This window comes from Lithobates pipiens, unplaced genomic scaffold, assembly GCF_037356315.1.
Source record: "Lithobates pipiens isolate NorthernLeopardFrog02 unplaced genomic scaffold, aLitPip1_a1.2 Scaffold_13, whole genome shotgun sequence".
In the NCBI taxonomy this organism is placed as follows: Eukaryota; Metazoa; Chordata; class Amphibia; order Anura; family Ranidae; genus Lithobates; species Lithobates pipiens.
The window spans coordinates 145,306,089-145,323,736 of record NW_027507718.1 but is presented as its reverse complement, the minus strand read 5'-3'; the positions used below and the strand labels follow the sequence as shown (position 1 = coordinate 145,323,736).

General features: G+C 42.6%; 1 protein-coding gene across 4 annotated transcripts in view; it reads right to left on the bottom strand.

The window, feature by feature from the left end:
* PIP5K1C (phosphatidylinositol-4-phosphate 5-kinase type 1 gamma) overlaps nt 1-17,648 on the bottom strand; it is a 561,428-nt gene that overhangs the window by 26,741 nt on the left and 517,039 nt on the right. For 3 of the 4 annotated variants that reach the window (XM_077475680.1, XM_077475683.1, XM_077475682.1), the window contains one exon: nt 6,344-6,418. The exons of the other annotated variant lie outside the window; for it this stretch is intronic. In XM_077475680.1, the coding sequence (XP_077331806.1) occupies nt 6,344-6,418 (75 nt within the window). The remainder of the gene's footprint in view (nt 1-6,343; nt 6,419-17,648) is intronic. 4 annotated transcript variants of the gene reach the window in all.

Below are 17,648 nucleotides of genomic sequence, written 5' to 3'. Positions count from 1 at the left end.
CCTGCCACAAGTTGTGTATTGTCCACTTGCCACGTCACCTGCCACGAGTTCCATGTGACCTGCCACGAGTGCCATGTGACCAAGTTGTGGATTGTTCACTTGCCACATCACCTGCCACCAAGTGACCCCAAATATGGGCAATATGCCAAGTACTTTTCTGCAGCAGAGAATGACATTTTGCGACCCGACTTTGGGGCCACATATCTTGGAGTCACTTAGAAAGCTAGAAACACCAAATTTGGTATGCAAACACAATATAACTAGCATTACAACATCTCCAAATTTGAGGTTTCTAGCACGAAGTGACCCCGAGATATGTGGCCCCAAAATCAGGTCACAAAATGTCAAGCACTTTCCTGCAGCAGAGAATTACATTTTGCGACCCGAATTTGGGGCCACAAATCTCGGGGTCACTTATAGCTAGAAACACCAAATTTGGTATGCAAACACAATAGAACTAGCACTACAACATCTCCAAATTTGAGGTTTCTAGCACCAAGTGAACCCGAGATACATGGCCCTAAATTTGGGTCGCAAAATATTTTCGAATCCGGTTGAAATAGTTCGAATGCGGTTGAAATAATTTCAAATCATGTTGAAATCATTTCGAATCTGGTAGAGATATTTTCGAATTTGGTTGAAATATTTTCGAATGCGACCGATTTTTCGAATTCTGTAGAAAACTAAACGAAATCCGAAAAGGAATTTAACTAATTTAACGAATTTTAACTAAACTAAATTAATTAATTAACAAATTAAAACTAAACGAAACTAAACAAATGTTTTCCTTTTGCACATGTCTAGTGTGGAAGGCTCCGATCAAAAAGGATATGCCGCATCCCTGGATTTGATGCATCAAAATTATATTTATAGTATAATTATGGGATTTTTGAGGCATAGCATTTAGTAGAAAAATAACATTTATTTCATTCAGTTAAAAATTAGACAACATTAGTCCATACAGTAGCAGACTATACTAAAATATACTACAATTGTAAAACAATCGATCCCAAATACTGTGATAACTGCATATAATAGTCATTCAAGCTCAAAAAGTTTCTTGGACATGGTCTGCTTCATCAGAAGCTATCAGTGTAGACTTTATTTGTGCTATGTAAATGAAATGACAAGTTTTAATCTCTAACAAAATTTCACACACTGTGTAATAGCATTTCCCAGGAGAGGACGCAACTTATCTCATGCCCTATGGCTCCCCCCTGCTAACCTAGGCGGTTCTCAGGCTCATTTCGCTACCAATTTCCCAGTTGGCACCCTTGGTAGGGTTTCCATGGCTTGAGCAGGGAGAACGTCTAGCATCTTTTAGAACATAGGCAGCCAATGGGGAGATGCGATGTGGTATATTTATTCAGGAGCAGAGGTTTCCGTTTTTGGAAGCCCTGAGAGAGCCCTAAGAGAACAATATGGGCACTTCCCGCTAGACACCAGGAGGTACAGACAGCTTCATCATTTTGTGCATCTTCAGTCCCCTAAGATTCGCCCACCTTCCGCAAGGTGGGCAAATGTCTTGTATAAAACTACGACCCTTCTGGCAAGATATCCAAACAAATGAGGTTGATTCTCCATATTGAGGTCCCAGACTCCCCCAATGCGGTTCTTGCTACATGTGCCATCCATTCCAATTAGTCATAATAGGAAAAGCATATTGCTGCAACTTAACGCTGCCCGCTGACTTATTCTGATCTACTGGAAAAAATCCCAGGTGCCTGGCTGGGCCGAGTGTATCGAAATGGTTAACTGTATAATGGCGGCTGAGGAATGGGTGGCCAAGTGCAAAGATCATTATAGTAAATTTTATTCAGTTTGGGCCACATGGATCCACTACACGTCCGGGGCCTCTGGGACCTCATAGCTCCTTATGGTATCAGAGTGTTCCACTATTGACAGAGTTGCCATGCATGTCCTGAGGTATTTGTTAATACATGTTCTGCTTTGGTTAATATTTCTAGCTCACTGAGGCTTACATTGTTCTTCTTCTCCCTTGTTTTTCTCTACTCTACTTTCCTATAACATGTACTTCCTTCACACCTAGAAGTACCTCAGCCAGCTGGGATCGCTGTTAGAGTGCCTGAGGGCTGGTCTTTGCTGGGTGCTTCTCCAGGTGGGCCCTTTAAACTATAAGCTTGGGAGGTTCTGGCTATTTGAGCCAGTCCCTGGTAATCCACATTCCCCCCATGGAGACACACCCACCAACAGCCTGACCCCAATTTCTAAAGTTGAAATGTTCTTCTTAAAGCTGAGGCAACGTCCCACACCACTGTGGCCACCGTTTGAACAGTGCTGCTTTATGATAGGTGATATAGGATAAAGGATGTGATATATGATAAATGACATGTGATAATGTTGTGGTTCAGTGTGGAATGGCCTCTGATTCCTGTTATTCTTAATATTTCTTTTTTTTTTTTTATGGTAATTTTTGCTTTTAGCATAATAAAATAGATTACATAAAAAAAGAAAAGAAAAAGGAATTCAGTCGTTCTCTAGCTTTGTAGCTGAAAGCCCTTATGAGGATGCGGGCACAAAACTAGAGGAAGACTCTGCAGGAGCCTGGCATTGCACCTGCAAGCTCTCTCTCTCTCTCTCCCTCTCTCTATATATATATATATATAACACACACACACACACACACACACACACACACACACACACACACACACACACACACACACACACACACACACACTTGTGTGAAAAAGTATTTGCCCCCTTTCTGATTTGAATTTTTTTTGCATATTTGTCACACTTAAATGACTCAGATCAAACAAATTTTATTATTGCACAAAGATAACCCGAGTAAATACAAAATGCAGTTTTTAAATTATGGTTTCATTTATTAAGGCAAAAAAGCTGTCCAAATCTGCCTGGCATTATGTGAAAAGGTAATTGCCCCTAAACTAAATAACTGGTCGTGCCACCTTTGGCGTCAACAACTGCAATCAAGCATTTGCGATAACTGGCAATGAGTCTTTCACATTGCTGTGGAGCAATTTTGGCCCACTGGTCTTTGTGGAATTGTTTTAATTCAGCCACATTGGAGGGTTTTGAAGCATGAACGGCCTGTCTAAGGTCATGATACAGCATCTCAATTGGATTTAAGTCCAGGCTTTGACTAGGCCACTTCAAAAACGTTTGCTTTGTTTGAACCATTTGGAGGTGGACTTGCTGGTGTGTTTTGGATCATTGTCCTGCTGCATAACCCAAGTGCACTTGAGCTTGAGGTCACAAACTGATGGCTGGACATTCTCCTTTAGGATTTTCTGGTAGAGCTCAGAATTCATGGCTCCATCAATTATGGTGAGTCGTCCAGGTCCTGAAGCTGCAAAGCAGCCTCAGACCATCACGCCACCACCACCACGTCTGACTGTTGGTATCATGTCCTTAAATGCTGTATTACCTTTATGATCTCCTGGATGAGTCATCATTGTGCTCTTGGAGTCATTTTTGTTGGCTGGCCACTCATTGGAAGGTTCACCACTGCACCAAGTTTTCTCCATTTGTGGATTATGGCTCCCATCGTGGTTTGCTGGTGTCCCAAAGCCTTAGAAATTGCTTTGTAATTCTTTCCAGACTGATACATGTCAATGATTTTGTTTCTCATCTGTTCCTGAATTTCTTTAGATCACGGCATGGTGTTTTGCTTTTTGAAATATTTTACCATGCTTCACTTTGTCAGACAACTTCTATTTACCCACTTGCTTACTGGGCACTTACACACCCTTCCTGCCCAGACCAATTTTCAGCTTTCGGTGCTCTCACACTTTGAATGACACTCAGTCATGCAACACTGTACCCAAATTAATTTTTTGTCCTTTTTTTCCCCAAAAATAGAGCTTTCTTTTGGTGGTATTTAATCACCTCTGGGGTTTTTATTTTTTGCGCTATAAATGAAAAAAGACCGAATATTTTGAAAAAAAAAACACATTTCTTTGTTTCTGTGACAAAATTATGCAAATTATTAATTTTTCGTCATACATTTTGCCCACAATTTATACTGCTACATATCTTTGGTAAAAATAACCCAAATTAGTGGATATTATTTGGTCTTTGGAAAGTTAGAGAGTCTACAAGCTGTGGTGAGAATCGCACAAAATTGATCACATCTGATGTACTGGTGATCTATCTTGCGACCCGAACAAGTTATGAAAGTACAAATACCCCCCAAATGACCCCTTTTTGGAAAGTAGACATTCCAAGGTATTTAGTAAGAGGCATGGTGATCTTTTGGATGTTGTCATTTTTTCCCACAATTCTTTGCAAAATTAAGATTTTTTTTTTCCACAAAATTGCCATTGCCATTGTAATTGTAACCCCCCAAAAAATTCTGCTACTCCTCCTGAGTATTACAATACCACATGTGTGGGACTTTTTCACAGCCTGGCCACAAAGAGAGGCCCAACATGCAGGGAGCGCCGTCACATGTTCTAGGAGCATAAATTACACATCTAACTTGTTGACTACCTATTACACTTTTGAAGGCCCTGGAGCACCAGGACAATGACACGTGGCACTGATGACAGGTGGCACTGATACGTGGCACTGATGACAGATGGCACTAATACGTGGTACTGATGACAGGTGGCACTAATACGTGGTACTGATGACAGATGGCACTAATACGTGGCACCGATGACGCGTGACACTGACAGATGGCACTGATAAGTGGCATTGATGACACGTGGCACTGATGACAGATGGCACTAATATGTGGCACTGATATGTGGCACTGATGACAGATGGCACAGACAACAGGTGGCACTGGGAACAGGTGGCACTGGGCGAGGATGGCACTTTTTTTTTTAACTTACGGCCGCTGCAGTCGTTCGTATCTCTCTCCTCACAAGCTGTCTGTGTGAGGAGGGAGAGCGGTGCCGAGAGATGATCTCATATGTTTACATATGAGATCATCTCACATTGGACACGCCGATCGTGCTGTAAACGGCCGCTGTGATTGGCCGTTTACAGCGATCTGTGACTGGCTGTGTCCGAGGGACACGGCCAGCACAGAACTTCCCCGATACGCACTCGCGGGAGCGCGCATTGCGGAAGTAAACAGGAGACCATTCAGGAACGGCCTCCCGGCAGTTAGCGTCCGCTCTGCAGCCGTATTTCGGCTATAGGGTGGGCGCGAAGCAGTTAAAGAGGAGTTTCCCCTAAAAATATAAAAATAATTAAGTCAGTAGCTATGAATACTGCAGCTGGTGACTTTTAATAATCAGACACTTACCTGTCCCAGGCTCCATTGATGCAGGGGAACGAAGGCCCACTTGTCCCCCCCTCCTCTCGGTGGCGCCAGCAATGCAACTGTGGGCACCTGGCTGTGGCTTCACAGCCGGACACCCGCTGCGCATGCGCGAGCGGTGCCGCACGCCATGATCGACCGTGCAGTCATCTGGGACACGTCACGTGTCCCAGATGACTGACAGGAGGGAGGGGGCAGAGCTGAGCCCTTCCTGCGCTGAGGGGAAGTGACGTCAGGAGTCCAGGTACTGAAGGAGGCAGACTACGAGGGATCCCCTAGCAACAGGCACTTAGACGTGAGTTAATTTTTTTTTCCAAATTTTTTTTTTTTTATATAGGAATTTTAAGAATTTTTTTGGGTGTGTGGAACACCACCTTAAGTGATTTTTTTTTGATTCAACAGGTCTGGCAGTAATTAGGCCTGAGCGTGGCAAGTGAAATTCAACTCCGCTTTCCAAAAAATTCTGGTTAATCACTTTTTCACATAGGGCCAGGCAGGTTTGAACAGCTTTTTTCCCTTAATAAATGAAGTAATAATTTAAAAACTGCATCTTGGATTTACTTGGGTTATCTTTGTGTAATATTAAAATTTGTGTGATGGTCTGAATCATTTAAGTATGAGAAATGTGCAAAAAAAATAAAATAAAAAATCAGGCAGGGAGAAAATACTTTTTCACAGCATTAGATATATATTTATATATTATATATTTTTTTTAATGGCCTTTTTGTCTCCTGAAAAAAATATGTGCATTTATTTTTTTGAAAGGTGAACTAAGCCTTCAAAAGGCATTTCCTAAGCTTGTTATTTAAAGAATTTGTTTTTTCCTATGATGACCTCAAAAAACCCTCCCCGACTGTACAGTACACATATCAAACTTCTCCATTTAGACTTCAATGAGGTTCAATCTTAGTTTTGCAGCCTTCAAGCAGGATTTCATGAGCTGTTTGACATATATTTTTGGGGAAACAAAACAATTTTTTAACTAATTAAAAAATATTTGATGAAAAATAAACAAACAAATTGACCACATGGGCTCAAACTGAGTGAACACTGCATTGTTTTAATGCATTAGTAGTACTCACTCACAGAGTTAATGGATGAAGTGGCAGAGCGCATCTGACAGGGTTGGGGAGAATACACCCAATATCGCCCATCCGTAAACTGGTTGAAAGATGAGATGAAGTAAACCAAGTGACCATAAAGAATGTAGAAAGTAAGAATGGAAGAAATAAGAGTGGATGAATTGACTCAAGAAACAGACAAATTGTTTAAACAGTTAATGACAGATATGAGAAAATTATTATTAATATTAAAGTTCTCTTATAGGGTCTAATGTTGTCATTGGCAAAAGAAAAACAAACACAATATAATTCCATATAGAAGATAATTTTGTTTACAGAGACAAAAATTCAGGTAAAACTTTTGAATAACAAAACTATAAAACACAATTAAAATTAAAACAAACATATAGCCTCACAATGGTCACTAAGCTTCTTTTCCTTTAGCCTACTCAAGTTGCTCTACAATCCCACTATACACTAATTTCTATGCAAGTCATTTTTATTGTTAACCACCTCGCGTCCACCCTATAGCCGAATGATGGCTGTAGAGCAGGCGCTTTCGTCCGGGTGGCCGTCCCTGGACGTCCTGTTTACTTCCGCAATGCGCGCCGCCGCGGGCGCGCATCGGGTAAGTTCTGTGTTTGCCGTGTCCCCCGTGTGCCATCCGCCCCAGTGCCATCCACCCCAGTGCTACCTGCCCCAGTGCCACTTGTCCCCAGTGCCATGTATAAGTGCCATCTGTCATCAGTGCCACGTAACAGTGCCATTTGTCATCAGTGCCACCTGTCAGTGTCACGTGCCATCTGTTGTCAGTGTCACATGTCATCAATGCCACTTATCAGTGCCATCTGTCATCGGTGCCACATATTAGTGCCATCTGTCATCGGTGGCACATATTAGTGCCTTCTGTCATCGGTGGCACGTATTAGTGCCACGTATTAGTGCCATCTGTCATCAGTGCCACGTATAAGTGCCACGTGTCATCAGTGCCACATATTAGTGCCATCTGTCATCAGTGCCACATATTAGTGCCATCTGTCATCAGTGCCACGTGTCATCAGTGCCACGTATAAGTGTCATCATTGCCACGTATAAGTGCCATCTGTCATCAGTGTCACGTGTCATTGTCCTGGTGCTCCAGGGCATTCAAAAGTGTAATAAGTAGTCAACAAGTTAGATGTGTAATTTATGCTCCTAGAACACGTGACGGCGCTCCCTGCATGTTGGGCCTCTCTATGTGGCCAGGCTGTGAAAAAGTCCCACACATGTGGTATTGTAATACTCAGGAGGAGTAGCAGAATTTTTTGGGGGGGGGAGTCATTTGTGGTATACACATGCCATGTGAGAGAAATAACCTATTACAATCACAATTTTGTGGAGAAAAATAAAAAAAATGAAAAATCTTAATTTTGCAAAGAATTGTGGGAAAAACATGACAACATCAAAAAGCTCACTATGCCTCTTACTAAATACCTTGGAATGTCTACCTGTCTTTCCTGGCTTGTTCGGGTCACAAGAAGCGAGATAGGCCACCAGTACATCAGATGTGATCAATTTTGTGCGATTCGCACCAAAGCTTGTAGACTCTCTAACTTTCACAAAGACCAAATAATATCCACTAAATTTGGGTTATTTTTACCAAAGATATGTAGCAGTATAAATTGTGGCCAAAATTTATGAAGAAAAATTAATAATTTGCATAATTCTGTCACAGAAACAAAGAAATATGCGTTTTTTTTTTCAAAATTTACGGTCTTTTTTCATTTATAGCGCAAAAAATAAAAACTCCAGAGGTGATCAAATACCACCAAAAGAAAGCTCTATTTGTGGGAAAAAAAGGACAAAAAATTCATTTGGGTACAGTGTTGCATGACTGAGTAATTGTCATTCAAAGTGTGAGAGCACCGAAAGCTGAAAATTGGTCTGGGCAGGAAGGGTGTGTAAGTGCCCAGTAAGGGCCGGTTCACACAGCGGGCGATGCGAGGCGACACGACTCGCCTCGCTCCCGCAAGTCGCCCCCGTTCTGTACAATGGAACCGTTCTGAGAGGAGCGACTCGAGTCGCTCCGACTCAGAAAAAAGGTTCCTGTACTACTTTTGGGCGACCTCGGGGCGACTTGCATTGACTTCTATACAGAAGTCATTTGCAAGTCGCCGCCGAGGCCGCTGCAGGTCGCGGCGAGGCAAGTCGGAGTCGCCTCGCCTCGCCTGCAGTGTGAACCGGCCCTAAGCAAGTGGTTAAAGAGGTTGTTTTCTTAAATAACAAACACGTCATACTTACCTCCACTGTGCAGTTAGTTTTGTACAGAGTGGCCTCGAACCTCCTCTTCTGGGGTCCCACAGTAGTGCTGATAGCTACTCCTGCATCGAGTGTCCATGTTGGAGAAGCATTCCCCGCTCCCGAGTCCTGCACCTGTGTCCATTCACACAGAATGCAGGACTTGGCCATGCCCTTGGCACTGCGTCATTGGATTTGATTGACAGGAGCAGGAGCCAATGGCTGTGCTGCTATCAATCTATCCAATTGGGACACGAGACACCAGCTACAGATGGTATGCTTGTTCCCGGACACAGGGTGACAGCATCCAGGAAAGTAGTACGTTTCATTAGTACGGTTTTCGTCCGAAAAACTAATTGTAAGAGCAAGACTACGCATGCTCAGAAATGAAAGAGTACATACAAAGCATTACGTCACTTCTGACGTTGTGTTCTGTCATATGAAAATTTTCGTATTGTGAGTAACCTGTTCACTTTTGACATGAGACTAGCATGCCACAAAAAACGGATGTTCGGTCATCTGAAAATCTAAGTGTGAAAATCTAAGCTTTACTCAGATACCCCTACCTAAAATCTCGTGGAACCAATTGCCTTCAGAAGTCACCTAATTAGTAAATAGAGTCCACCTGTGTGTAATTTAATCTTAGTATAAATACAGCTGTTTCTGTGAAGCCCTCAGAGGTTTGTTAGAGAACCTTAGTGAACAAACAGCATCATGAAGGCCAAGGAACACACCAGACAGGTCAGGGATAAAGTTGTGGAGATGTTTAAAGCCCGGTCAGGTTATAAAAAAAACAAAAACAAGCTTTGAACGTCTCATGGAGCACTGTTCAATCCATCATCCGAAAATGTAAAAAGAGTATGGCACAACTGCAAACCTACCAAGACAAGGCCGTCCACCTAAACTGACAGGCCGGGCAAGGAGAACATTAATCAGAGATGTAGCCAAGAGGTCCATGGTAACTCTGGAGGAGCTGCAGAGATCCACAGCTCAGGTGGGAGAATCTGTCCACAGGACAACTATAATGCCCCGTACACACGACCAGACTTTTCAACATCAAAAGTCTGACGGAATGATTCCGGCAGACTATTCGAACGTGTGTGGGCTGCAGCGGACTTTTGATTTGCAAAAGTCTGACAGACTTTAGAAATGGAACATGTTTCAAATTTTTCCGACAGAACTCTGCCGGACCCAGAAATCCGCTCGTGTGTGTGTGTGCTAGTCTGACGGACTAAAACCGACGCTAGGGCAGCTATTGGCTACTGGCTATGAACTTCCTTATTCTAGTCCAGTCATACGTCATCACGTTCGAATCCGTCGGACTTTGGTGTGATTGTGTGTGGCCAAGTCCGTTCATTCGGAAAGTCCGTCAGAACTCTGTCAGAACTCCGTCGAAAGTCTGCCGGACCTGTCGTGTGTACACGGCATTAGTCATGCACTCCACAAATCTGGCCTTTATGGAAGAGTGGCAAGAAGAGTGCAAAAGACTTGAGACAAGGGAGGAGGTTTACCTTCCAACAGAACAGAACAACAACCCTAAAAATACAGCCAGAGCTAAAATGAAATGGTTTAGAGCAAAGCATATTCATGTGTTAGAATGACCCAGTCAAAGTCCAGACATAAATTCAATGAGAATCTGTGGCAAGACTTGAAAATTGCTGTTCAGACACTCTCCATACAATCTGACAGATCTTGAGCTATTTTGCAAAGAATGGGAATTTTACAGGTAAATATGATGTAAAAATAGGATTTTTACGTCATACTTACCTGTAAAATCCTTTTCTTTGAGCACATCATGGGACACAGAGTCAGGCTAATATTCATTACCTGCTGGGTTATACTCCATCCTTAGGTGAATGGACACTGGTAGACCAAAGGTCTTCAGACAGGAAGTGATCCCCTATATAACCTCTCCCATACAGGAAGTACTTTAGTTTTGCAGCAAGCACTAAATCCTCAAAAAAGAGGGGAGGGATCCATGTCCCATGATGTATTCAAAGAAAAGGATTTAACAGGTATCACGTAAAAATCCTATTTTCTTTTTCATACATCATGGGACACAGAGTCAGGCTAATATTCATTACCTGCTGGGACATCCCAGAGAAATAGCCTGGAGGGGAGGGAGACACCCTGTCAAACAATAGCCATCAGAACTTATACGGCAGCCTGCAGTACACTGCGGCAGAAAGTCGAATCCTCGGCTGCTCGAACATCCACTTGATAACATTTTGTGAACGTATGCACTGAAGACCAGGTAGCAGCCTTACAATTCTGAGCCACAGATACCTGATGGCGAAAAGCCCAGGAGGTTCCTACACCCCTGGTAGAATGAGCCTAAATGACCAATTGACGGACCCAATTGGCAATGGAAGCTTTGGAAGCTGTCTGCCTCTTCTTGGGTCCTTATTGGTAAAAAAAAAAAGTATTTTCAATTATTTTTGTTAAGATATTTTTCACATAAAAACATTCCGTATCATTTAATTTCAACCTTATAGTTATAAGCATATTTTAACATAGATACATAAAAAACTACAAAAATAAGACGCATAAAAACCACAGTCAGTATTACACTCCAATTACATTCCAGAAATCAGAGTCTGATACTTTGGATCTCCACAGATCTAGAAAGATAAACCTTGACTGCCCGGACAGTCCAAAGAATACAGTTGTCTCTCTTCCGCTGAACAAGGCTGAGAGAAAAAAGAAGACAAAATAATGTCCTAAATTAAATGAAAGGCCAACACCACCTTTGGTAAAAAGGATGGAACAGGTTGTAACACAACTCAGTCATGGTAAAGGATCAAGTACGGTTCCCTGCATGAAAGGGCCGCCAACTCAGACACCCTTCTAGCCGAGGTGATAACCATCAGGAAGGCTAGCTTGCATGACAGCAAGTCTAATGGAATTTCCTTAATAGGTTCAAATAGTTGTTTCTGTAACACAGACAGCACCAAGCTCAAGTCCCAAGGACACGTGGGTGACCTAATGGGGGAAGCAAAAGAGTCGTCCCTTGTATAAAGGTTTGGATCAGTGAATGGAAGGCTAAAGACCTTTGGAAGAATGCTGAAAGGGCCGAACCCTGACCTCTGATTGTATTCAAAGCCAATTTGATTTCCACAGCTGACTGTAGAAAAGAGAGAATTCTCCCAATCGCATATTTCCAAGGATGCGATTTTCTAGCTTCACACCAAGCAATACAAGTCTTCCAGACCTTATGATAAATCTCCCTAGTGACAGCTTTTCTAGCATTCACTAGAGTAGACACCACTGGTCCTGAGATGCCATGGTCCTTTAACACAAATTTAGAGCCTGTAAATTGGGGTGGAATAGAGGACCTTGAGACTATCGTCAGTCTCACAATCTCTGGGAACCAGGGCCTTCTGGGCCAGCCTGGTGCCACCAGAATGACTGGAGCCCCTGCTCTCTGAATCCTGTGCAACAAATTTGAAAGGAGAGGGATCTGAGGGAAAGCATAAACCAGGGAGTACTGGCTTCATGGAACTATCAGAGCATCTGCTCCAATTGCCAGAGGATCTCTTACTCTGGACACAAACTAGTGTAAGCGTGTTGTTGAACCTGGATGCCAGTAGGTTTACCTCTGGCCATCCCCAATGTTGGCAAATTTATTGGAACATCTCTGGGTGTAAGGACCATTCCCCCGGGCCAATCTGCTGGTGGCTGAGATAATCTGCCTTCCAGTTCTCGAACCCCGGGATATGAACTGCTGATATCAATGCCACATGCCCCTCTGCCCAAGCTAGTATGTAGTTCACCTCCTTCAGAGCTGAATGACTCCTGGTACCGGCTTGGTGGTTTATATAGGTCACTGCCATGGCATTGTCGGACTGAACAATGATGGGGCAGTCCTGAAGCAGTCCTCTCGACCTTTGACCTCTGGGGGTCACACCTGCTGACCTTTGGGGGGAGGTCCCTATTCCAAATCCCTGAGTCCTAACCTTGTTCTCCTAGGGGAAACCCTAACCCTAAACCCTAACCCCAGTCCTGAAGCTTTCACAGGTTCTGATCCTGCAACCACCAATTTAGGCTTAAGCATGCCTGAGGAGATGAGCACATTGGATAATCCAGGGCTTTTCTTCCTCTGTTCCAAACCAACAAGATGTATTTTTTTTATAAATGTTTATAAATTATTTTTTATTTTGTCATATAATCAAAACATTATACAATCATAGCAAATAAGGATTCATAGTGCACAACACTACAGTTATACATATATATATATGTTTTTTTCTTCTTATCTTAATCCTTATTGATATTAATAAGGTTACATGTTCAATCTCTTAACAAAATAAGAACCATTTATTTTTCCTTTCCAAGAAGTCCTGGTTTTGCCTCTATAGGCAGAGAGATAAACAAGGAGAGAAAAACAAAACATTGAATCCTCCTCCCCCTCACCTCACAAGCGCCCCACCCCCCTCCAATAAGGCCCATCTCAGCCATATTCACTGCCCAGTCTCTAACTATTATTTTACAAATAACTATATCTCAGTATTGACCAACATTACTCAGATAGGAGAGTCTGCTGGATTCTCTCCAAGAGACAACCATAATCGTTTCAAGGGTTTCCTTAATCATCTTCCAGAATTTCCTCAACATTGGACATTCCCAAAAAATATGCATCATGGTGCCTTCCGATTCCTGACATCTCCAGCATACATCCGATACTTGAGGAAATATCCAATGCAATGGTGTCGGTGTTCTATACAACCTTGTAATGATTTTTATAGCCTCCTTCTTGATATCTTACTCGCCAGTGAGGCTTTGTGAGCAAAAAATAAGATCCTATCCTTTTGTGCCTGTGAGAAAGTTACCCACAGATCTCTTTCTCAACATTGCAGAAAAGGCAATTCAGGGGCCTCTATTTCAATTAGCAGGACATATAGATATGACAGTGGGTGTTTCAATGATTCCCCCTTTAACCGCATGCCGACCAGCCGCCGTAGTTGTATTGCAGCAGCATGGTTCGGCTGCGCAAATCGCTGTTATGCTACATCGGTAGCATAAACGGCCACTAGGGGGCACATTCACGCCTCCGGAGGCATGCGCGCCCTCCGCTCGCTCCTGGAGCTGATGCGAGTTTCCGGTTCTCTGAGCAGGGAACTGACAGATCGTCTGTCCATACAGAGTTTCCCTGCACAGTCCCATCCCCCCCGTCAGTTAGAACACAAAATAGGATACATATTAACCCCTCCCCTGCCCCCTAGTTTTAACCTCTTCACTGCCAGTGACATTTTTACAGTAATCAATGCAATTTTAATCATACTGATCACTGTATTAATGCCAATCGTCCCAAAAATGTGTCAATTGTCCGAAGTGTCCGCCATGATGTTGCAGGCATGATAAAAATCGCTGATCGCCGACATTACTAGTAAAAAAAAAAAAAATTATTAATAAAAATGCCATAAAACTATCCCCTATTTTGTAGACGCTGTAACTTTTGCGCAAACGAATCAATATACACTTATTGCGATTTTTTTTTTTTTTTTTTTTACCAAAAATATGTAATATACGTATCGGCCTAAACTGAGGAAAAAAATGTTTTTTTATATATGTTTTGGGAATATTTATTATAGCAAAAAGTTAAAAATAATGCATTTTTTCAAAATTGTTGCTATTTTTTTGTTTATAGCGCAAAAAATAAAAACCGCAAAGGTGATCAAATACCACCAAAAGAAAGCTCTATTTGTGGGGAAAAAAGGACGGAAATTTTGATTGGGAGCCACATCGCATGACCGCGCAATTGTCAGTTAAAGCGACGCAGTGCCGAATCACAAAAAGTCGTCTGGTCTTTGGCCAGCCAAATGGTTCGGGGCTTAAGTGGTTAAAGATATCTGTTCAGAAGTCGAGGGGTCACGTATTAAGTAGGGATTCTTAACTGAGATCGAATATACGTACTCAACTGTAACTGGCGAAGGAAATCTCGGTCCGCTGAGAAACTGCCTTCAATCTCTTTTTGACATCACTCGCCCTTCTATTAAATGAAAAAGCCTACTAATGTCTTGTCGTAACAGGGCCTTAAAACGGGGATCTATCATTCCTGGCTGAAAAGTCGATGTGCCCAGAACTGGAACCATGGCAGTTGGATCTGGCGAGATTGTGGTGGTTTTAAATATCTTCTTAACTGTTCGTAGGGTCACACCCACCATTGGGTGTCTCTTCGCAGATTGCGGAATGTCCCTGTCTGGAATCCAGACAAGCTCCTCTAAAGGTAAATCAATAGTTGCATGTTCCATATGGATCCATGGTTTCTATAAATACACACAGCAATCCACTACCCATGGCAGATGTGAGGTCTCATAGTATTTAACTGGATCCGGGACTCCCACACCCCCTTTCTCCTTTGGAAGCGATACAATATTTCTATGCAACCTTGCTGGTTTTCTGGCCCAAATAATCTTCATAAACTCTAATTATCTTTCAGAAAGCCCATGGGGATTTTTATGGGTAGTTTCTGGAATAGGTATAACAACCTTGGCATAACATTCATTTTGATAATATTGATCCTACCGAACCATGTAAAAAGCTCCCTATTCCACTGCTGAAAATCGAATTTAAACGGACGCATCATAGGAGAAAGTTACATTCAAAGGCCCTCGACAGTTTCTTCTGTATCTTTGTTCCTAGGTAACAAACATGAGAATTTGTCCATTTAAGCGCAAATTGAGAAGCGATCTGGTGTTGAAGAGCAGTATTCAGCTCTGCCCCCATTGCTTCTGACTTTTCAGTGCCCCATATGTGCACAGTTCCTGTAGTAGGAATGGAAGAGATATTATTGGCGAAGAAACAAAGAACAACAAATCATCCATATAAGCAGCAATTTTATGTTCTCCGCCTTTTGTTAAAATACCTCTAATATCCCAGTTAGCTCTTCTCATTCTCAAAAGTGGTTCTAAGGTAAAAACAAAAATGATAGGAGAAAATGGGCAACTCTGGCGAGTCCCGTTTCCTATTGGGAAGGGATCTGACAATATATCATTGATCTTAACTCGTGCAGTTGGTGTTGAATATAGATTTGAGAACCAGCTCTGCATCCCTACCCCCAGTCCAATATGTTGTATCATAGCTTTTAAAAAATCTCCAGTCAACCCTATCAAATGCCTTATCTTTATCTGTGGATAACAGTACTAGGGGGATATGATGAGTTTGGGAGAAATGTATAGCACTCGGCACCCGAGTATTCTCTCTACCCTCTCTATCTGGAGTAAAGCCCACTTGATCAGGATCTATCAACATAGGGATGTGGGGCATTAATCTCATTGCTATGATCTTCATAAAGATTTTTAGATCAACATTGAGCAAGGAAATTGGGCGGTAGCTAGAGCAGATGGAAGGGTCTTTCCCCTCTTTAGGTATGACTGCTATGTGGGCTAGTAGTGTCTGTGCTGGTATTATCTGCCCTTCTCAAAATAGGTTAAAGGCAGTCACAAATCTCCATGCCAGTTTCTCTGAAAATAACTTATAATAAGATAGGGTACAGCCATCCGGGCCGGGGGCCTTACCCGTTTTCAGAGACTTGAGAGCCGCCTGAAACTCCTCAGTCGTTATTGGGGGCTCCAGCTCTTTCCCTATATCCTCCGGTAGCCTCGGCATTCCTGAGGCTTGAAAGTATCTCCCTGCATCATCCAGTCTACCGTCTGTCGAAGCAGGGGAGTACTGCCCCTCCAGCTGATATAGATTTGCATAGTAGTCCCTAAAAGCTTGTGGTATCTTTTGTGAAGCGTCAACTAAAATCACCTTGTGTTTTAATATGGGATATGTAATTCCGTGTCCTTGTCTCTCTTAGGACATTAGCCAGAATCCTACTTGTTTTGTTTCCAAATTCATAAAATGGTCGTCTACATCGGGTTAATTTAGCCTTTGCCTTATCTATAAGTAGTGAGTTTAACTCTTCACATAGAAGCACAAACTTTTCCTCTATCTGTGTGGTTTGTAATCTCTTGTGAGTAGTTTCCCATGTCTGGATATCTCTAAGTAGCGAATCTTTCTGTGCTGTCAGAAGACGTTTCCTATTCACCATCAGATATATCAAGATCCCTCTTATAAAACATTTATGTGTTTCCCATAGGCACAGAGGTGTTACTTCTCCTGTGTCGTTAGTTTCAAAAAAGGATTCCAACTCTTGTGCTATCTGTCTCTCATATTCTCATATAGCTGAACTGGACAAAGAAAAGGAAGCCTTTAATAACTCCAATTTCTTGTCAACAGGGTCTTTCAAGCCCTGTGCGTTATCTACCAAACAAGTTAAAGTGGAAGTAAACCCATAGATTTAAACAGTTAAAAAAAAAAAAGGCATGCCGGGAATGCTAACTGCACATTGGCTGTGCTCTCAGCCAAACTATCAAACCATCCAATGGAACGATAGGGGAGTTTACTTCCACTTTAAGTTCTAGTTTAAGGAAAAAGACTGCTGTATCTATGGCTGGCATGTTCCATTTTTTAACAAACTTTTCATCCATGGGATATAAAAGAGAAAAAAAAACTTTTAGGAGGCAAAAAAGTCCTGTCAGCATGTTCCCAATCAGCATACACCGCCTGTTCCAACAGGGGGTGTAGCAGGAAGGTCTGTGCGACCTGAAAAGGTCTCAGAGATCTCAAAGAGGACCAGGGAGGCTTAGTCACCTCTGCAAGAGGCAAATTGAAGGCAGAACGAAAAGCCTCTGCGACTGAGAGGCAGACACCGACTGATAATATTCTTGTCCAGATTGCTTGGAAGCAGACTCATCTGCCGGGCACTTCCACTGAATCCTGAGCTTTCACCTCTTCCCCATCCTCAACCCATTCCTGCTCCAGACTCCGGGGAAAGGGATTGGTCATGCTTCCTGCCATCCTGCGGGATGGAGACAATCATGCCAGCAATCCTGTGCTCTAATCCGGCTAGGGGTGAGGACAGTTCATCCTTAGTGATAAAGTGTGAAGCAACAGCATTGACTGTAGGCACAGTGGCTCAGATTGCCCGGAAGCCTCTGGCCTTTCAGAGAATACAACACTTAGTCCCACTCCTCTTTTTGGAAGACATTCAATGCCGCAAACAAAGA